This window comes from Aspergillus stella-maris (genome assembly GCF_047715825.1).
Source record: "Aspergillus stella-maris strain CBS 113639 unplaced genomic scaffold BDV14scaffold_34, whole genome shotgun sequence".
NCBI classification, from domain to species: domain Eukaryota; kingdom Fungi; phylum Ascomycota; class Eurotiomycetes; order Eurotiales; family Aspergillaceae; genus Aspergillus; species Aspergillus stella-maris.
In genome coordinates, this window is record NW_027396828.1 from 310,829 (window position 1) to 331,140 (window position 20,312).

Below are 20,312 nucleotides of genomic sequence, written 5' to 3' on the forward strand. Positions count from 1 at the left end.
GTCTGTTGGGGCAACTCCTATTTCTAGTCCAGTGCCTCAGGGCGAGACCTAATTCTTGGACTTCGAAGCCAAGTCAAGCGGCATTTGCTTACTTTGTGGACGGCAGCAGGTACATACGCGACCGGGGCATTGAGAGTGAAAGTGAGTGATAGAATGTCTATGGGCAATATCGAGGGTCGGTCTTGTCTGGTTTACGTGGATTCTCTGTATCTTGAGACTTGGATATCATGAGACAGATGGAGCTATTGCTATGAGTTCCAGATGTTGCCGGATGGTTAATCCTAAACCAACGCAAGAAAAGAGAAGGCGAGCGACCATCCAGAGGCAACCGAAAAGTCCCAAAAATGAGAGGGGGCACAACAGACAGGGATCAGATGGCGCCCGCATATCGAATTTCAGAATAATCACAAATGCGACATAAAGGAGCTCTACCTTCGGAGTCCCGTGCCACTATATAATACCCTAGAGTCGCGCAAGTATCACGCTGCCCATATCACAGTACTAATAGTCTGGTGAAGATCTCCAATATATTGGCGGAGAAATTCAAGAGTAAGATACGTGATCATCCCTGCAGATAGAGTAACGCGAGGCCAAAGCTTAAGACTCGAAAGAAAGCAGTTCCAGTTTCAGGCGTTCCATGCCTTTCAGAAGCATTCCCTGTCCCTGCTGGCCGTGCAGCGATGGGAGGGCTGAACTGCAGACGAACTAGTCGCAGACTGCAGTTGAATCCTGCAAAAGACAAACAAGGGAGGAAAAGAGATCCAATCCGCCAAGATTCTGACAGGCTGCCAAGTCCAGCTGTCGAGACATGCGGAGAGATACCTGCTGCAGTAGGGAGGGTAGTGTTGGAGAAGGAGGCTATACATAGCATTTATGCTAAATTCAACGACGAACTGCTGCAAACTCTGGGGTAACTTCCACTTCGCCGACTTGGTGCTTCTTTCCAAGCCAGATCGATCGCAGATTCGAACAAAGAGTTCCCAACATTCGACGGGCTTCCATGCACACGAAGCAACGCCGCCCGCCACAACGAGTCTGGCCCATTGGCGCCAAGTGGCACACCGATTCCCTCCGTCCGGGGTCCCCGCGTGGAGCAAAGGAGAAGGAACAAAAATCCGGTTATGAAATCCCCCTCGAATCTCCTTATTTCTCTTGGAACCGTCCTTCGTCAACCGCCACGAGACCAGAGAGTGTCATCGATAAGACAGACACAAGACAGTGGCATTGCACCATCATCCTTCGGGCCTCGTCATGACGGCTCGGCGTGGTGAGAACGCAATTCGGAAGATTGCAACGGCACGCGCCAAGCGTCGTTGAGTTTCTCTGTGATATTTGCTTTTCGACGCGATTGGACAGGAGCGCGTGGCGCGCCTTGGGAGGCGCTCTCCCAGGCTGGTTTGGGTTCTGTGTCCGATAGTCCGTGGCACATTGGCACCAGTGCGCTGGGGGTTCCTTGCTTGGCGGCAGTGCTGGTTGAGTTCTGGGTGAAGGGGACGAGCCTTGACAAGTGATCCTGCGCGTTACACGACAGGCTGCAAGAGAAAGGAGGCAGAAGGCAAGAGGCTGCTCGTGCGAGGTGGTTGGGCTGGGCTTCTGGAATTGGATTTCCTTCCGTGCTGTTGGGAGACTCCAAGGACGCCTTCTCAACGATCTTGGGAGACGGGGTTGCTATTCCTGTCTTATCTTTTTCCCTTGAGCCTAATCTCGCCTAGAGTCCAGTCGTGGTACGCCGAGAGGAAGCACGGCAGCACGAGATGACAGATCCTTGGTTGTGATAGGGTGGACTCGAGAGTTCCTTGACCTTCGCATAATATGCGGACTGGAACTGTCAGTAAGCCTGAGGAGGCGGGGAAGGACCCGTATAAAGTGGGCACTCTCCCCGCTTATCTGGGGTAATTTTCTTGTCATTCCCTTCTTCGTTCTCCTGCTGGTTGACTCTGTACACAATGGATGAGAAGAAGGTTGTTCAGGACAGTGGCAGCAGCGAGGAGCTGGAAAGGGGCTCCAATGCCGATGGGTTTGACTCGGCTGCTACAAAAAAGCTGGTTCGGAAGATTGACTTGGTCTTGATTCCATGGCTTGCTTTGCTCTATCTGTACGTTACACCCCTGTCTCCAATTGTCACTACTAACGATGGAACTTGCGCAGACTGAGTTTTCTCGACCGCACGAATATCGGAAATGCGCGTCTCGCAAACCTCGAAGATGATCTGGGGATGAGCGGTCTTGACTACAATGTTGCACTTGCCATCTTTTTCCCCTTCTATGTTGCTGCCGAGATTCCCTCCAATATCATGATGAAGCGCTCTCGACCTTCTCTGTGGATCCCATCAATCATGGTTGCCTGGGGTATTGTTTGCTCTTTGATGGGTCTGGTGCACAACTATGCTGGATTGCTTGTCGCTCGAGCTGCCCTTGGTATTGCTGAGGGTGGACTATTCCCTGGTGTGACCTTTTAGTATGTTTTCACTCTCATTTCCCTCCCCTGCTGCAAAGCCTAACTTCTGAAGTATTACAATGTGGTATAAGCGCCACGAATGCGGATTCCGGATGGCCATCTTCTTCTCAGCTGCCACTGCCGCCGGTGCATTCGGCGGTCTTCTAGCACGAGGAATCAGCGAGATGGACGGCATTGGTGGCAGAGGTGGATGGGCCTGGATCTTTATCATTGAGGGTATCCTCACATTCATCATTGGTACGTCTCCTATCACATACAATAGATCCAGCGCATATTTCTAACAGTCCATCAGCCATCGCCTCATTCTACGTAATGAACGACTACCCCGACACCGCAAAATTCCTCAACACCGACGAAAAAGAAGAAGTCCAACGCCGCCTAAAGGAAGACCGGTCCTCCCTCGCAGACGAATACGACATGAAGTACTTCTGGGCGGCCGTCAAGGACTGGAAGATCTGGGTGCACATGTTCATCACCATCGGGATCTACACCCCCCTTTACTCGATATCGCTGTTCATGCCGACTATCGTCTCCTCTCTGGGGTATGAGAATGAGGAAGCGCAGCTCATGACTGTCCCGCCTTATGTAGTTGCTTGCTTCTTCTGTATCGGCGGTGGTCTGCTTGCCGATAGACAGGGGTCGAGGGGGTTGTCAATGATTTTCTTTAATATTGTTGCGTATGTTTTCTTTTCCTTCCCTTGGCTTTGATACATCTGCTAACAGTTGGGGCAGCATCGTCGGCTTCATAATGCTCATCTCATCAAACAACAACGGCGTCAAATACGCCGGGACATTCTTCGCTGCGTCGGGCATCTACCCTAACGTCCCACAAGGAGTCGCGTGGAACGGGAACAACATCGGCGGGTCGTTCAAGCGCAGTGTCGGCATTGCTATGCACGTCGGATGCGGAAACCTCGGTGGTGTGCTCTCCAGTTTCATCTATCGCTCTCAGGATAAGCCGCACTACCGCGTTGGACACGGAACACTTATTGGTACTTTGACGATGAGCACTATCCTTTGCTCAATTATGACGATCTACCTGAGGAGGGAGAATGCGCGCCGCGATCGCGAGTATAAGGCGCCTAGCGAGTATACGGAGGCGGAGCGGGTGGCGGAGCGCGAGAAGGGCGATTCTGCGACTTTCTTTAGGTATACTGTGTAAGCATCCTATGGAGGAGAAGGGCTGAAGTATTTCTGTCTTGTTATTGCCTATATTTTTCGGACCTTAACCATTATCAACTACTGGGAACTGTCTTCATTGGCGCTTTAGGTGTCTTGGAAGTGGCTCAAGTAACTACGTCTTTAACACTTACGAGTATCCATGCTACATAGCAAATTAGATCCATTAAACCAGCCCTGAATGTGCCGCATATCTCCCCGACCTTATTTGAGCAGTTTTCTTCATAAAGGGGTACAGGTCTCTAGTATTCATTGTGTTATCTCTGCTTCAACGAATTCCACAGGTGTGAATTCACTATTTATTGTTGTAGCAGGTACAACCGCTTTGTTCAACTGGTCTATATATGCTCTTCTCTTTTCTTAAATCTCGACTGTTTACCATCTCCTCATCTTCTGCGTCGCGTGTTCTGCCCTCTACTTCATCCATTCCGTCCTCGACCCAGAAAACAACACCTTCCAAGCATGCCCTCCACCAAAACCCAAATCGACACGCTCCCCATCGAAATCTTCCAACAAATCCTCACTCACGTCACAGACTGCAACCCAGCTTTATAACCGCACACATTCAAACAATTCCCAACCCCCCTCTGCCGCGTAAACCGCCACTGGAACAAAATCTGCACGCCCTGGCTCTACGCACACTACCGCTTCGACAGCGACCCCGATACACTCCTCGACCTGTGGTCGTTCCTCCGGACAGTTCATGAAAGACCCGATCTTGCACAGCACGTACGGTACCTCGTTTTCATGACAAGCCGCCGCTTCGAGAACTATACGCCCGAAAAAGATCCGGCGACGGGGAAACGCGTGGGGTTCATCGCTACAACTCGTCAAATGGCGAAAGAGAATATGCTCTGGTTCAAGAAGGCGCTTGATAATGCCGGATTGAGACATCTTTTGCCGCGCGCTGGGGAGGTGCTTCTACCGAAGCGGTATAGGCTTAATCGGAAGAAGGGACTAGGGCCCACAGATGACGAGCATATAGCGTGGGGACGGAGTACTTGATATTGCTCTTTGTATAATCGATGACGCAGTTCCTATAAAGATCTTGTCTTCGTATATAGATACTGTTCGGGGCGCTACAGGTACCTCCTCCATGGTGGAGGCCATTCGGGTATGTCAGGAACTACAGGGTCTATCTGAACATTAGCTTGATCTGGAAGCATGACACACATTCTACAATTGCCAGTTTTCATAGGCGTTTTGAGCATTCCGAGCCAATGACATCGTAAGCAAAAGGTCTAATTAGATGAATCAGTTTACATTGAGATTGAAGACTCCCTCCTCTCCAAATAGAGATTACTATGCTGAAAACACATTTTGATGAGATATAAAACAATTAGCAGCCTTGCTGACCTTTCTGATAGATTGTAGATGTGCTTGTTGGATAGAATACGCAACGAGTTCCAGTTAATCAACCCACGCTCCAGGCATAACCTCTTCCTCTCTCTCCACCATCTCCCAAAACTCACCCACCAACTCATCAATCGGGTTCGTCGTCCAAAGTCGCCAATCTTCCGGCTCGTGTCCGTACTCGAGTTTCAGGATACGAAAGGGGACATAGTCCTGCCTGTGCTTCAAGAACCACGAGGCAGACGGCAGTTCTCCCAGTGGACCAACGTACGTCCATAATTCAAGATCAAGGTCCGCAGAGCTGTACAGGAGTTGCTCTGTGGCACTGTAGGCCTGGAGGTCAACACCAGCAATCTTCATTTCAGTAAACCAAACTCGAACAAATGGCGTAAAATCATAATGCGTTTTTCGCAAGCGTGTGATATAATGGCATTCAAAATCACAAAGGTGCTTTCGAAATGTCTATGCCGGGATCAAGTGGATTCGAAAGATCAATGAGGGCAGGAAAGCGCAGGACACGGCGCCCTAGACTATCGTGACCACACGCCTCAGGGAAGGAGCGACCGACGAGGCATCAGTTCCTAGAAAAGAGCAAACACATATTGGGCCCAGATATACAGTGGTAAGAAAGAGTACTGATAGCAATTAAGTTGTAAGGGTATAGTAAAGTCTAATATAACAACACCGGCAGTCTCACTTCAACCAAAAGCACATACCAGCATAAGCCATAGCATTAACATACATGCACAACAAAAGAAAATCTCCTCTCAACCACCTGTTCACTCCTCCAAACACCCCCTTAAAAATGCGGCGCATTAAGCGCCATAACACAAAGCAACCCAGCAATCAAACCCGCACAAGGCAGAGTCAAAACCCAACCGGAGAAAATAAACGCAATCTGGCGCCAATTAATAGCAGCAAGATCATAATTCATCAGTGCAACACCAACAGCAGCACCAGTCAAACACTGCGTCGTCGAAACCGGCAATCCGAGACGAGAAGCAAGCAGGACCGTCGTAGCAGCACCAAGCTCAGTAGCGAATCCACGGGTAGGCGACATCTGCGTGATCTTGTTACCCAGCGCACGCATGATATGGTACCCGTAGAACCAGAATCCACCACCAAGCAGGAGACCCGCGATGACGAGGAACCAGATGGGCGTTGTGGCTTCGGTGTTGACTTCGCCGGAGTTGAAAGTGTGGTAGGAGCCTGCCCAGGGACCGACGGCGTTTGCGACGTCGTTGGATCCGTGCGCGATGGACATCATTATGGCTGAAATGACTTGGCAGTATGTCCACATGTGTTCGACGCGGTCGTCGTAGCGCTTTGCGCGCGCGTGGATGTCGCGGAGGAGTTGGGAGTCGTGCGTGATCACGTCGCGGGTTACACCCTGAAGGAAGCCGAACTTGAGGTATCCGAACCATTTAACGGGGTTGGCCCAGGAGAGGTGGCGGACGGGGTCGAGGAAGCGTTCCTGGGGCTCGATGACGCGCTTGAGGGGGGCGATCTCGGGGCTGCTTGTGACGGAGTCGGGGTTGCGCTCGAGGTCGGTGTCTTGCGCTTGTTGTTTCTCGTCGGGGTTAGCGACGCCAGGCTGCTGGGCACCATGGGGGGCTGTCGCGTTGCCGCCGGCATTGACGATGCCGTAGGCGTCTTCGTAGTGGTTTGTTATTTGCCACTCGCCCTGGCGCGGCCAGTAGATGGGAGGGTTCTCGGTCCAGAGGAGGGGGCCGAGTGGGATGTGGTAGAAGCGGATGCGGGGGTCTCTCTTCACCAGGCGGCGGTGAAAGTAGGGCATAAAGAAGACGTATCCGACGAAAAGACAGCCGAAGAAGCAGCCGAGAATGATACCGGAGGCTTTGCCGGCGCCGAACTCTTCGAGGGAGGGTGCGGTGGGGGCTTCGATGGTGATGAAGAGGGCGAGGATACCACCGGTCAAGGCAAAGTACCAGGGGATCATGCGCAGACCCCATTTGAAAGGGTCGTCACGCTCGAGAACGCTGTACTTGAGGGTTCCGAAGATGATGGCGGAGAAACCGCAGGCAATGCCGGGGGCAATACCCCAGGAAGCAGCAGTTTGCGAGACACTACCACCAGTCCACTCCCAGGTGATGTCGGCTTGGGTCGCGAAACCGACACCGACAAGGGCACCGATGATAGACTGGGTAGTCGAGACAGGCCATCCGAGGAAAGTAGCAGTAGTCAACCAAGCAGCAGAGCCAACTTCAGCGCAACCCATAGCAAGCATAAAGGTACCAGGGTTACCGATGAACCGGTCGGGGGTGATAATTCCGGACTTGATGGTGTCGGTGACACGGTCTCCCAGCGCGACAGCACCGACAAACTCAGTGATGACGGACAGGATACCGACATGCCACATCTTCAGGGTTCGGGCTGCGACCGAAGTGGCGTATGCGTTGGCGACATCGTTGGCACCGTTACTGGCAGCACTGAAGACAAAGGCCATCGAGGTGATAGCCAGAATCCAGTCATACTTGGCGGTGATTGGGGGCGCCATTGCGGTGGCTTCTTGAAGCTGGAAGGATCAAGAGAAGCCTTGAATTGTTGTCGACTTGAAGTCTTGAGGTGAGTGAATAGTGAGAACAAGTCCAGGTGCAGATCGGTCAGACATTAAATACTCTGTTGCGCGTCCAGGGTCCATCAGTCGAGGCGAAACCACGATTCAGGGCGTAACCTGCCAAGGGTCGCCCGACAGGATTCATCTCGGACGCGCAGAACGTGAAGCCTCAGCCGGCAGAGATTGGCTCTTTGCAGCCGGGGTGGGCAGGTGGGAGGCCAGAGGAGCGGACTTGGCGCCAAGGGAGTCTCCCGATGGATAATCCAGTTAAATTTGATCCTCGAGCACGTTCCTGAGCTTATGGCCATTATTCTTTCTGAGATTCCACTGCCTTTGCATTTCCATTGGTTCTTTGCAGCGCCGAGCGTGGGAAACAAACGCCAATGCGCTTGGCCGCCAATGAGCAGCCCTAACTCGTTCTCGGCATCTGGGCACTCGACCTCATACTTTTTCATAATACTTGCATCCACATACCCCCCCATAATTATTGTTCCCAGTCCAGATGCTGTGGCGCTCGTGTTGGCTGTTGCACCGTTACACCACACGTGGGGTTGTCTCGCAGCTCCAGATGGCCTTCATCCCACCTACAATGCCACCGCCGAGCCGCAGAATTTTCCTCCAAGACTTTATGCTCTCGATCAACTTATCAATCCTGCGACATTTCTCACGTGGGTCAAAATATCAAGTTAGCTCTATCTCGCCACGGCTTGGAAGCTATGTTCTGGAAATTCCACGCAGTCGCGTGCCCCAATCAGTGCATCCTTGCCGCTGCAGCTGTCATCTCGACGTCTGCACCAAGCGGTTTCCTTGCAGCTTTAGTCGGGGTTCCACTGCGCTAATTCGGGATCTTTGCTCCTTCAGGTCGGTTGCCTGTCATCTGCTTATTATTCGGTTCCTCTTGTAGGGAAATCGTGCGCTCTTGCTCCTAGGTAGTGTTGATCGCGCTGCTAGCATCGGCTACTTACTCAGTAGACAGTGGCTAGATCGCTCAGGCCACACGGAGTGCCCGAACTGCTGTATGTAAATTTTTCTAGAACTTCTTTCTTGTTTAGGCGATCTGTACTAGTCGGCGTTACCCAAGTGTACTCTATAGCTAGGGCGCGTCGCCCACGGGGTACAGAATAAGCAACCTCCTGCATAAGTGACCAGCGATTCCTGGAGCTCGCTTTGGACTACTCTTTCTAAACTGATATCGCGTTGTTTGACTTCTATCACTCGCTTGTCTTGTTTTTGATAGATCTTGTCAATTTACATATTGCTATTACGCGAGGCAAATCCACGTAGTAAGGTTGGCGGGAATCGGGTTGGCTGAGACCCTCTTAGAATCGGGGATACCACTGTCATATTGTCCGTAGCCAGTGGCTCCACAACCGCGATCTAACAGCGCAGGTACTACTTAGTCCAGCTCAAGGGCCGCTCGATCGGTGGTGCAATATTAATGCATGTCAAATCCAGCCCTCGAACCACTGCTGCTCAAGGGCGAACAGCTGCATTCAAGCCCGCTGCTCCAGCTCTCCTCCACCCTTGCCAAGCGAAGCGAATTCCGCAAGAGCCTATGATATATACTGGATCAGGCACGATGTCGCCTTCTACGTCTTGGCTTATTTGGTAGGTAGTCGAGCGGGAACTTCAGGTCCCATGGTCTCGAGTCTCGATCACGCTCTACTTTGTGTTCTTGATGTGCTTGTGGTCGGCGTCGTTGGTCACCACCATACGATCGCGCACTTGACAAGAACTGGACAACGCAGACGATGGCACAGAACTTTCAATGTTCTAACCGTAAGCAGCCGGATCTACTCTGAGCAAGCCAGAGCGAGGCAGATAGTCTAGACATTCCTGGGCGCATGGTAGGCCACGCCCGAAGCCATACTAAGTATGTATGTAGGGCATCAGCTATCGGCTGTACATAGCCCTAGTCTTGCTCTTTAACGTCCAGCGCCCATCCCGTCAGTTTTATCTCTTTCCCTTGATGGAGGGGGAGGGCGACTTATTCTCCATCGAATCAAGAGAGCTCGTCGTCCTACCTCCCTCCCAGCCGTCTGTTTCTTTCTTCAACCCGGCGAGGGTAGCTACCAAGCGATCCCATCGCGTTGGCTTGGTGTGGCGACTACCATCTAAGGAACCCGGCTACCATACGCCGGGTTATATTTGCCTTTCAAGGCGACTCGGTCTTCATTGCCGAGTTCCAACTTCCCATTCTACGGCGACGCTCGTGGTGGCGGGAGGCGTACTCCCTCTCCAATGCTCCTGATCGATTTGGAATAGAGATTCGTTAATCTGAGTTGAAGTAGTTCCCCACGTTCACAGACCAGTCTAGAACCCTAGACTTGGGGTTTCAGTAATCGTCTTTCACCTCATTACAGACTGCTCTATGTTATTCGCTTTATCATGGGCCATTTGCGCTGGAAGATAAATACCAGGAACAATAGGTGTCTAAATCTGGCTACAACATATATAAAGCCTGCTTCTTATCTTTAAACTACGCTCATGTAGTTTCCGGTCCCTGGTGTGGGCAACTCTAGTGCTTTCGCAAAGGAAGGAACGAAGTATCTAGTCCTCATCGCACCTGCCTACAACCAGATACTTCCCGGCGCTGTTTAGGGAAGGCGCGTTCTGGAATACTCAAAACAGGAAGCAGCCGACTTCGGGGTCCATCGCACCTGCCATATGAGTTTTGCTCAACTTATTGAGGAAAGAACGACCTGTCAGCCTCGCCACGGGGTCATACCCCTATATCACGAGGTTCGATGCACCAAGTCATCAAGAGACCCATGATGCTGTATATGCACCTCATGAGGAGTTATAAGAATAAGGAAAGCAAGAAACACTTAGAACGACTGTATTTATGACTGTGTTTATTGCCACGAAGTCCGTTCCAATCATCAGGTCACTGACGTTATTAGGCTAGTTGTCAATACTGCGAACTTGATGCGGGACTCCATCCAACTTAGGCCGATTAAAGGAGTTCTTATAGTGATTAATCACGTTTGGGGCAATACATAGTTGTGGGTAGCGCCTCATATTTGCAGTCAATGTTGATCCTGTGATGGATTTTGAGATGGTTCTGTCGGCTACATACGTGGTACCGTATGGTAGGCCATTTGATACTTCCTGATGTTATCTGCAGCAGTGGCAGTCAATTAAGACCCAGTCAGTGCTTTCCATTCTGAAGCTTCAACTCATCCTCCGCAATCCGCAGGAGTTTCTGACGATCGACCTTGTTGTTTCCTCCCTGCGGGTGATACAACAGCGTTAGTTGAAAGCACAGGTAAGTCAATCCACATAAATAATTAGCTTACCGCTGAGATAGGAATGGACTCGATAAACGCCACGCCGCCGACAAGTTGCAGATGCGGGTGTATCTCCTTCTGCATCCATGATGTGAATTCCTCGGCCGTAAGGGTTGACGCGGACTCAGCGGTGCGGACAATGTACCCGCGGGGAACTGCTTCAGATTCATTGGGTCTATAGAAGTTAGTTTGAACAGGATAGTTTGAACACGGATGGAAACGCGTACAGGGTGACAGCAATAACTGCAACATCTCTAACCCCCGGGTGCTGGGTGATAGCCGACTCGATCTCGCTAGATGTGACATTGTAGCCTTGGACTTTGAAGATGTCCTGTAGTGTAATCGATTAGCTGGGCTATCTACTATCAGGATCGTGCGTGAATGCGCAAAATTACGTACCTTTCTCCGCCCAGCGATATAGAGTTGCTCCCTGTCATCTATCCAGCCAACGTCGTCCGTCCTAATCCAGCCGTCTTTCATAATCGTCTCTGCTGTTTTCTTTGGATCACCTAGGTATCCTTTCATAGCGAAGGGCGTGCGAATAAATACATTGCCTTTCTCATTTGTGGATAGAAGCTTCCCGTTATCATCTTGGATCTTTGCTTCGACACTGGGAAGTAGAATCCCAGTTGTGTCGTCTTGTACTGGGTCATCAGGGTGTGGGATCGTGAAGAAGCCGCCCCTGAAGAAAAGATCAGCCTTAATTCATAGAGACAGGACGCATATAGGCGTTCTACGGTATTATGGGGGTACTCACTCGCTCATTCCATAAACACTCTGCACCTGCACCCTCTTACTCCCCCCAAAAGCCCCCTGCCACTCATCAATCAACTCAAACGGGATAATCGCTCCACCAGTAAGCACATGCCTCACAGTCTCAAAGCCCCTCATCTCAGGTTTACGCAACAGCACATCACGCATCAGATGCTTCGGCGCCATAACCCAAGTCGGCTTCATGTTCTCTACCGTGGCAATGAAAGTATCCGTGTCGACCTGCGCCGCGAAGATCGTCTTGTATCGTGCCTTTAGGGGGATGAGCAGCCCGAGGAGGAGATAGCCCATTCCGCAGACGCGGTAGTTGCAGAATGTTATTTCTTTGTCGCGGGGACGTAGCGTGTAGTGCTGGAGGACTTGGGCGATGTTGCCGATTAGGCTGTGGTGTGTTCGTTCGACTAGTTTGGAGAGGCCGGTTGTTCTGAGATATGAATGAGCTTTTGCCTGGGGATTTGGCGAGGGGTATGTATCTACCCTGATGTATCAAATAAAACAGCGGTCGTGCTTTTCGACTCCTCAGGTGAGAGTTCAGGCCACTGATAGTCATCGCCCTCTGGAGTATCGAAAAGCGCACTCCAGTGCCTCACTTTCCTCTCGTCATTCAAACCTCCATTCTGATACTGTCCCTGCAGAAACTCATCAACGACAAAAATCCTCTCCCTTGAAACACCCGCCTCCCGCGCAGCCTCAACGACCGTCTCCCTAGCCCCCGGCGAAAAGAACACAATGTCGCATTCCAACTCCCTCAATCTGTTCGCAAGATCTTGCGCCTCGCCCTGGGGACGAATATTCACTGTTCCTCCTGCAGCGATGATGCCCAGCATAACGAGCGGAAAGTGGATATTGCCGTCGCCGTATATGATGACTTTTCTTCCGCGGGCACCGAGTTGGTATAGACTTTGACCGAGGCGTTTGACTAGGGTTTTTATTTGCTCGATTGTATAGGCCGGCTGTCCATTGCTTGAAGTTAGGAGAGACTCTGTAGCAGGCCAGGCTCCTTCTTCTTTAAAGGGTGAAGACAAGAGGTATGTTAGCAGATTTGTCGCCGGTGCATCGACCGTGTGCTTTGATTTGAAGATTGCCATGGTCGCGCTGGTAGTGGTGGAAGAAACTTCCGAGTAAAGTCAAGGTAAGAGTAATCAGGTAGACACGTACCCAGGAGCTTTTCTCGTGGATGCTTCTTCGTATTTATTTCACCGCCAGTGCCCAACCAGACAGCCTGCATGATTTGCTCATGGCTCATGCAGATCCCAGTCTGCACTTGCAGCCCCTTACTAAGAAAACAAATAAGGTGACCTGAATCCAGGGCGATCCGGATCGACATCCTTGTTCGCTGGATCGGATCTGCATGTGCCCCTCACTAGAATCTCATGGTCTCTTGAACACCAGTCTTACTCTTCCCTCTCGTCTCCCTGCTCTTTCATAAAGGTTGTGCGACGGACAGACAAAGGAGACCTTTCAGAAACATGTCTTCCGATAACAACCCAATCCTCATCGTCGGCGCAGGCATAACAGGCCTTATACTAGGCCAAGCCCTAAAGCAGGTCCGTTCCCTTCCCTTCCTCCAGCTCCCCCACCAACTCCACAGGTCCAGTCCAGTTCCACACAAGCATCATCATCATCACAATGTCATCATCCTTACTCTACAAACTAACTTGCATATCCGTGACAAAGAGAAACATCCCCTTCAGCATTTACGAGCGCGACCCGCACCTCTCCTCTCGACACCAAGGGTGGGCAATAACGCTTCACTGGGCATTATCCTACCTCTCCTCTCTCCTTCCGCCGAACGTGTTAAATCGAATTGAAAATGTCCAAGTTGATCAAGATGTCGCGAAACATGATACTGGAAACTTCCTATACCTGAATTTGAAGAGCGGAGATATCCACTGGCGCATCCCGCCGAATAAGCGGTGGAGGGTGAATCGCGAACGGTTGAGGAGTGCATTGCTTCAGGGGATTGAGGGGCATGTTTGTTGGGGGAGGAAAGTCGAGGGCGTGCAATTCGCCCACGAGAATAACGGTGATGGGGATGGCAAACCGAGGGTTCTATATCGGCAAACCACCTCAGAGCCACAGGTCGGCGATCCGGACGAGATACACCTCAGCACCCCCTTCACCCAAATAATCGGCGCTGAAGGCCCCCGCTCACTCATCCGCCAATTCCTCTGTCCGGAGAACTACAAGAATACACCCCTCCCCGTGCGCTTCACAGGCGTGAGCGTTTCGCTGAACCAGGATGAAGTCGCGCCTCTTAGGCGTCTCGACCCATTGCTTTTTCAAGGAACACATCCGGACACTGGTGTATTCTTTTGGTTCTCTATCTTGATGCGCCGGGTCCCGAGAAGACAGATAGGGGGGATCAGGGGGGGCTGTATAAAGTCCAACTAGGCACATCGTGGCCCGTTCGCAACGAATCAAGCGACCAAGTACCAGCTGAGAACGCAGAGAGATTGCATAATATGAAGCGCCGGTCTCAGGGGTTCGTTTCCTTTCTATGCGATACTATCCAATCGATTCCCGACGGCACAGAGGTAATTGAGGTCACGCTGGCTGATTGGGAGGGTCCCCCCGAGACCGAAAGGTGGAATAACTATGGCGGCCGGATTACGTTAGCTGGTGATGCGGCGCATGCGATGACGATGTGTATGTTCTCTTCCTTCTCTCCTCTCCTCTATGTACGGTAAGTCAAGGTCGCTAATAGAAGAATTCCCTAGACCGCGGTGAAGCAGCAAACCACGGTATACTGGACGTATACCACCTCGTCTCGGCAATCGAGAAGATTCACTCTGGACAAGATAGAGAAAACGCAATTAACGAATACGAAGACGAAATGCTGTGCGGCTCAGTCGAAGGGCTTGTCTTGAGGCTCGTGAGTGGGAGAGTTTAGGGGTGGGAAGTGCGATTTTGGCGGGGAGGAAGTTGTGATATTTTATTACCCTGTTGGTATTATATGGGGTAGATGAGATGGGATGTCTGGCATGCAGGAAAGCACTTTATAATGAGTGTAGAAATATAAGGCTGTTTAAGTTTAGTACAGAATCTGAATGGAAGGGTAGAATCTCAACCTAAATGGAAAGGGAAACGGAAACGCAGACACAAACAAACGAGCTATAAAAATAACGAACGACAGGTGTAATCGCGACAAAATCACGAGCTCACTCTACTCAGCACTCAAACCATCATTTCTCCACTGCAGCCAAGGTTCAGCTCCTTACAAAAGCCATCCTAAAACGGCAACAACAAACCCAGCCCCCGCACCAAGTCCAACGCCCGCGTCAAGACCAGCAGCGCCTGAGTCACCCGTGCTCGTGGCATCCGCCTCACCAGTACTACTCGATCCACCAGCCGTAGGCGAAGCAGTAACTGTACCAAGTCCATCCGTGCCCGCCTGGCTTATAAGAGAGCTGCAAGTCCCCGTAGCACTCGTAGTCTTAGTCGTCATAGCACTTCCATCAAAAGAGCAAGCAGACGCCACACTCCCCTGCTCGGTATAGTACTTGTTAAGCGCCCAGTTAAGCTGCTGCTTCGCCTCGCACATGCCGTACGCTCCGTAGGCTCCCGTTGTGCCGTTGGCAGAGACGCCCTTGCAAGAGGTCATTCCGCAGACGACGGAGAAGAGGTCTGCGTAGTCGGAGGAGTCGAGGGAGGAGTCGACGACGCAGCCGTTTGTGGCGTCCATGCAGCTGCACAGGTCGCTGTTGGGAGAGGGAGGAAGGGGCGAGGAAGTAGCCAGCCAGGTGCCCGAGGCGACGGTGGGGCAGGACTGCAGGGCTGTGTTTGTGGGTGTGTAAGAGGCCTTGTTTGTGCCTGTTACTGTGACGGCGTTGATGCGGGAGGAGTAGTAGGTGTAGTCTGCCATTTTGGAGACGGAGGTACTGTCGACGACGGAGACGAGTCCTATTGGCTATTGTCAGCATCACGATATCAAACAGGGAACAGGGAAGAGGGGGAATGTTTCGTACCGTAGTCGTTGTCTTCCTGGAAGTACATGTAGACAATACCACCGGACCAAACGGGGCTCATCTTCTCGCCGTACAAGGCCTCAATCTCGGTGAACTTACGAGGAGTAACTTCGTTACAGCCATATTCAGCGAAGAAGACAGGAACGGAGTAATCCTCGAATTCCTCCGTGCGGTCCTTGTATCCAGAAGCAGAGTACGAAGAGTCACCGCACCAACTGTAGATGTTGTATCCCCAGAAATCAATAGAGTCATCCTCCTCGCCGCAGTTAAAGTAGTTCGCCATCGCCTCACGAATAGTCGAGTCATCGTTTGTAGCATATCCAACGCCAAGACCAGAGCGGTAGTCCTTAGCCTTGATATAAGCCTTGATATCGCGGACAGCGGCCTTTACAAACGCACTCGCGTCGGTCGTCTGCACGTTGTTCGAAACCTCGTTACCGGCGAAGAAACCGAGCGTGTTGGTGAATCCGGCCATGGCGTCAACGACGTCAATGTACCGCTCGTACAAGGCGATTTCCCAGCGCGGGTCGGAGCGGTCGATACTCTGGCTGGGGTCGGACAAGTCGGCGATGACGTAGATGCCTGCGTCGGCGAGGAGGTTCATGCATGTTGTGTGGTTCTTTGTTGGATCGAGGGCGTAGACGCGGATGGTGTTTGTGTTGAGGTCTTGCAGGATGGGAACGTCGCGGGCGCAGGTGGTTTCGTCGGCGAGGGGGTCGATGTAGGAGGAGTCGCTGGAGGAAGAGTTTGTGCCGGAGTAGTCCTCTTCAGGTTGTTAGTATCTCAGGTTATTTTGATGATTAGGGTTGGTGGAGAGCGTACGTTGGTAGGCAACACCGCGGATGTAGCTGGTATTGTTAGCTGAGTTCTATGGTAAGATAGTAGGTAGGGCAGAGACATACAATTGAGTGTTGTTGCTCGAGTAGAAGAATTTGGAGCCCTACCCACAACAACTGTCAGCCGCCAATATCTTCACCAAAGCCACCAAACTCTTCAACCCCCAAATAGAGATTGCATACCTTGATAATAATCGGATCAACATCCGCCAGGGCCCTTCCCAAAAGAGTGGCAGCTGCAGCCGCAGCCAAAGAAAACTTCATCTTAAAAGTAGTAAACAATAACAATTAACGAAAGTACAGTTAGTAGCAACCAACTACCAGCCAAACAACAGAAGAAAGAGCGAATGGATATATAAAACCTCCGCTGACGCGTCCCGCAGCGCAAGCGCAATTTTGGCCTAGTGGATCAGGTACAACTCGTATCTCCGAAGACTCTATTTCTAGAAGATGGCTGGTGGTGGGGTACATGAGCTAGGCAGCATTATAACATGACGAATGGAAAGCAGAGAACGCCAGTGGTGAAAAGGAGAGATGGCAGTCTAGACTAGGTATAGCCAAAATAAGAAAACATAGAATGAACAAGGTTGGTTTTACATCTCCACAATCCACATCGTTCGTTCGTGGGACGGTGGGAGGCGTGGATGGTGGACTCGTGGGAGTGGCTAAAAATGTCATTATTCCCGCAGATGCCCTCCCCGCCGTGCGTTGATGGCGGCTTCGAACCCGCGGAGTGTTTCTAGAGGACGTTCGAGACGTGGGCGTGTGGGATTTGATCGATCTGGGTCGGCTGTGCTTCTGTTAGAATACGATGTATAGAGAAGATCATGAAAACATACTGATCACCTTGCCATGTCGATCAAGATGTTGCATGCTGGCCAGCGAGGACGTGGACACTTCACCCGGAACTAAAACGGTTAGAAAATAAAATCACGCGATCCACTGTGTCACACACCTAGGACGTTCGAGGAGGCCTGCGAGTCCGACGCCTTGGTCTTGTCGCTCTGGCTTGACCCTGTGGATGCTAGAGATCGAGGCATTTTGCTGAGATCAGGGTCTGTTCGTTGTCGCTGTAGGTGCCCCTCACGAGGGCACCACCATGCTGGATATAAATCCCCAGGCCACCTTCTGATCGCGACATGATAGCGACTGCATTGAGCGTTGTAGCGAGTGACGCGGCCGAAATAGCACGAGTCGCTGGTAGAGAGCCAAGCTTCGACTAATGCGGCGCGACGAGGCTTAGCCGCGGATCGACGCCCAATGACAGGAGATCAACTGGATCGCAGCCACGCAAGCAATGCCCAAGCGCGCTGTGAAAAGACGCATCAGGCAGGCTAGGCATCCATATTTAGCTTAAAATCAATTGTTGCGACCGTCGCCACGTTGGATTTGAGGGGAGGTTGCAGTGGTGCATTGTTGTGTCCGCATTTGGAGGATAGCCGCACGCGGAGCTGGAATGTGAATCTGCAACATCTATCGACGATCATGAAGAACTTCAGTCTTCAAGGCGCCTCGGCAATGGAATTCCGCTTACATGAGCAGTTCGCCTGCAGTGGCAGTGCTGATCCACAAAGTGCGCCGCTGTCGACGAATTGCACGCCCCTGCCCCTGACTCGGCTTTCCGGCAGAAGAGCTCAGTGTTGAATAATTCCGATCAAACCAATCAAGAGATCAACGCCGAACTGTTAATCACCGAGTTCGACAACACGGTCTTGGTTATTATTGGAAATAGCCAGCGTTCCCATCGACATTGATATCTGATCCAGCCAATCCAGTGGGCGATTCTCTCCCGAGAATGGTCCTTCCATGGTGCCGCTCGGTACCGTTGAACCACCCCATGCTTCTGCACCACGATCGCATCGCTTTTTATCTGCTTCTATGAGAACCAGCAACTGTTCTAGAAGTGCGATTCCAGAAAATATCCCTTGCAGACAATGTTTTGCGACTGCGCGAGTGTGGTCGTCTTTTCCAGCGTTCTCCTTACCAGATACTGACGAGACCTGAAGCTGAAGATTGCGCAGTATTCCACGGCTGGCGTTGATGCGCGAGACCAAATCATCCCTCAAGACGTGTGCAGAGTCACCTGACATGAGACCACTGGTCTGCGACAATAATGCCGGTCCCATGCTAATCTCATTGAAGACTCGTTCAACAATCTTGCTCATCCAACTCTCCTTTCCATTCCGGCGTTCAACAATGGTTGCTTCCTGATTCGCATCCCTCCACTCAGGCTCGCCCAGGAACGATGGCTCCCTCCGCACAAACGCATCGACCAGCAGGAACGATCGAATGGTGATAAACATCGTTCGTCCGAACCCACTGCTATGCACCTTTGCACCCCTCAGACGAATCAACCCCGCAATCCCGCGCGAATGAATCAGCCATGAATGCGGAGTGACTGGGTCCAGCATCTCAAACACAGCGATCATGATCGCCGCCGCGAGGGTGATTTCCGACGTCCTTGTTCGTGGATTCCCGACCCAGCGCGCCAGACAACGCAGCGCATCGCCGTATGCATAGCGACTGCGATCGGCTATTGTAGCGTCATTGTTCTTCACACCCATATACCAGAGATTTAAACATCGCATACCCTTCTCGATCGGCTCGGTCTTTGCGGCTTGGTGATGCTTGATGAAATCGACCCAATTCGGTTCGAGGCGCGGCGCGAAATGCAGGAAGGTAACGGGGAATGTGGTCATGACAACATATTCAAAGACTTCTTTCCCCTGGGTGTCAAAGGCTTTGCATGCGAGACTGGGGACTCGACTTCCATCGATGCTCCGTCGAGATGCGGCGAGGACGAGGGAGGAGGCATTCTTTGCTTTCTGGAGGTTATCGAACTGTTTCGCGTCGGTGAAGTCGCCGTCTGTCGTTCGGTTGTAGAACTTCAATGCTCGGCGGTATCCGGGGCAGCGCACCCCGCGGACCTGGCAGCGACGACATTCTGGAAGCGCACGGTCACACTGTATTGTCAGGACGGTGGATCAATGGTGTGGATACTGGCAGGGGAAATGCTGTTGGGGACTCACTTTGACGCGACGCTGCAGACACTCGCGACAGCTGGTACTGCGCGGCACACCAACCATCGGACGGATGGATCAGACAGCAACAGTCGGCAAGAAGCAGCGACTCGACTACCGCAGACTGCCAGTGACACAGGGATAGCCCCGCCAGAGAGAACAGACACGGCATCGCTGCAGTCCAAGTCACGGAATACGAGGTCACGTGGTCTCGTGCCGTGCCAAGACTTCACCCAGTTGCAATATCCTCCGGCGGTACATTATTATTTTACAGTCTGCAGTTGACTACTTGTGATCAACACATGTGACTGACAAGTGACAATAATTCAAACTTGGAGTTGAACACAAAAGTACGGAGTTCTGCATAACCAGTTTGGAGAAGTGGATGGAACTCCTTCTCCAACAGGCAAGAGCCAACTCAGCGCCCCGCCGCCACATGGCCACACATTCCTTCAGCGCGGCTTGCTCCCCGAATCCCCGTCGTCAATCCCGTCTGGAGTGCTGCTCGCTTACGGAGTAGTTTCTGCACGCTAGAAGTGTCTTGGCGGAAATAGTCCTCACTGTACTTGGTGTACGAGACGGAGTCTGCTCTTACAGAGTTACAGGCTTACAGTTGCAGGGTTCCCAGGGAACACTAAGACGAACTATATGTATACTATCGACTAGAGATCGATCAGTCTGGGGAGATGAACTGCAGCAATGCACACTGGCAGAACGTGATCTCGATGGTCCTATCAGCGTGCACAACTCGGTTGAATCGCGAGTGCAGGTTGCAGGTCAAGTGACTTGTTTTGCGCCCCACCTGACCTCGCTAATGGCTTGGCGCACTAATCGAGTCACCTGACACACAGAATATCTTA

General features: G+C 51.7%; 8 protein-coding genes across 8 annotated transcripts; 2 read left to right on the forward strand and 6 right to left on the reverse strand.

Moving 5' to 3' along the window:
* Positions 1-1,946: 1,946 nt before the first annotated feature.
* Positions 1,947-3,703, forward strand: BDV14DRAFT_209461 (major facilitator superfamily domain-containing protein; the record flags this gene model as incomplete). The annotated part of the gene is made up of 5 exons (XM_073775652.1): positions 1,947-2,095; positions 2,149-2,457; positions 2,510-2,694; positions 2,750-3,134; positions 3,190-3,703. The coding sequence occupies 5 exons, from the start codon at positions 1,947-1,949 to the stop codon at positions 3,617-3,619; spliced, it is 1,458 nt and encodes a 485-aa protein (XP_073627294.1). The 3' UTR covers positions 3,620-3,703.
* Positions 3,704-5,046: 1,343 nt separating this feature from the next.
* Positions 5,047-5,349, reverse strand: BDV14DRAFT_201103 (uncharacterized protein; the record flags this gene model as incomplete). The annotated part of the gene is made up of 1 exon (XM_073773671.1): positions 5,047-5,349. The coding sequence occupies one exon, from the start codon at positions 5,347-5,349 to the stop codon at positions 5,047-5,049; it is 303 nt and encodes a 100-aa protein (XP_073627295.1).
* A 273-nt stretch (positions 5,350-5,622) lies between these two features.
* On the reverse strand, positions 5,623-7,715 carry BDV14DRAFT_175221 (inorganic phosphate transporter). The gene has a single exon (XM_073769031.1). The coding sequence runs from the start codon at positions 7,505-7,507 to the stop codon at positions 5,789-5,791; it is 1,719 nt and encodes a 572-aa protein (XP_073627296.1). The 5' UTR covers positions 7,508-7,715; the 3' UTR covers positions 5,623-5,788.
* A 2,720-nt stretch (positions 7,716-10,435) lies between these two features.
* Positions 10,436-12,781, reverse strand: BDV14DRAFT_175223 (uncharacterized protein). The gene is made up of 6 exons (XM_073769032.1): positions 12,106-12,781; positions 11,615-12,052; positions 11,257-11,539; positions 11,085-11,188; positions 10,867-11,032; positions 10,436-10,799 (listed from the first exon to the last, which is right to left on the reverse strand). Exons 1-6 carry the CDS (start codon positions 12,714-12,716, stop codon positions 10,719-10,721), a joined length of 1,683 nt encoding a protein of 560 aa, XP_073627297.1. The 5' UTR covers positions 12,717-12,781; the 3' UTR covers positions 10,436-10,718.
* Positions 12,782-12,811: 30 nt separating this feature from the next.
* Positions 12,812-14,521, forward strand: BDV14DRAFT_209463 (FAD-dependent oxidoreductase; the record flags this gene model as incomplete). The annotated part of the gene is made up of 4 exons (XM_073775653.1): positions 12,812-13,175; positions 13,306-13,946; positions 13,988-14,277; positions 14,349-14,521. Exons 1-4 carry the CDS (start codon positions 13,098-13,100, stop codon positions 14,519-14,521), a joined length of 1,182 nt encoding a protein of 393 aa, XP_073627298.1. The 5' UTR covers positions 12,812-13,097.
* Positions 14,522-14,845: 324 nt separating this feature from the next.
* Positions 14,846-16,696, reverse strand: BDV14DRAFT_201107 (glycoside hydrolase family 72 protein; the record flags this gene model as incomplete). The annotated part of the gene is made up of 5 exons (XM_073773672.1): positions 14,846-15,531; positions 15,597-16,361; positions 16,419-16,444; positions 16,499-16,536; positions 16,616-16,696. The coding sequence occupies 5 exons, from the start codon at positions 16,694-16,696 to the stop codon at positions 14,846-14,848; spliced, it is 1,596 nt and encodes a 531-aa protein (XP_073627299.1).
* A 413-nt stretch (positions 16,697-17,109) lies between these two features.
* On the reverse strand, positions 17,110-17,472 carry BDV14DRAFT_201108 (DUF2406 domain-containing protein; the record flags this gene model as incomplete). The annotated part of the gene is made up of 3 exons (XM_073773673.1): positions 17,110-17,222; positions 17,272-17,340; positions 17,388-17,472. 3 exons carry the CDS (start codon positions 17,470-17,472, stop codon positions 17,110-17,112), a joined length of 267 nt encoding a protein of 88 aa, XP_073627300.1.
* Positions 17,473-18,096: 624 nt separating this feature from the next.
* On the reverse strand, positions 18,097-19,873 carry BDV14DRAFT_78557 (Zn(II)2Cys6 transcription factor domain-containing protein). Its single transcript, XM_073777526.1, has 2 exons — positions 19,462-19,873; positions 18,097-19,395 (listed from the first exon to the last, which is right to left on the reverse strand). The coding sequence occupies exons 1-2, from the start codon at positions 19,516-19,518 to the stop codon at positions 18,118-18,120; spliced, it is 1,335 nt and encodes a 444-aa protein (XP_073627301.1). The 5' UTR covers positions 19,519-19,873; the 3' UTR covers positions 18,097-18,117.
* Positions 19,874-20,312: the final 439 nt, after the last annotated feature.

What these genes read in the sequence shown, in the direction of transcription:
- BDV14DRAFT_175221 (XM_073769031.1), bottom strand. Translation starts at nt 7,507, where the DNA reads ATGGCGCCCCCAATCACCGCCAAGTATGACTGGATTCTGGCTATCACC.
- BDV14DRAFT_175223 (XM_073769032.1), bottom strand. Translation starts at nt 12,716, where the DNA reads ATGGCAATCTTCAAATCAAAGCACACGGTCGATGCACCGGCGACAAAT. An exon ending in ATATCGCTGGGCGGAGAAAG is followed by an intron (nt 11,189 to 11,256) that starts GTACGTAATTTT and finishes ATTACACTACAG; the next exon opens with GACATCTTCAAAGTCCAAGG. An exon ending in GCAGTTATTGCTGTCACCCT is followed by an intron (nt 11,033 to 11,084) that starts GTACGCGTTTCC and finishes TAACTTCTATAG; the next exon opens with ACCCAATGAATCTGAAGCAG.
- BDV14DRAFT_78557 (XM_073777526.1), bottom strand. Translation starts at nt 19,518, where the DNA reads ATGGTTGGTGTGCCGCGCAGTACCAGCTGTCGCGAGTGTCTGCAGCGT. An exon ending in GTCTGCAGCGTCGCGTCAAA is followed by an intron (nt 19,396 to 19,461) that starts GTGAGTCCCCAA and finishes CTGACAATACAG; the next exon opens with TGTGACCGTGCGCTTCCAGA.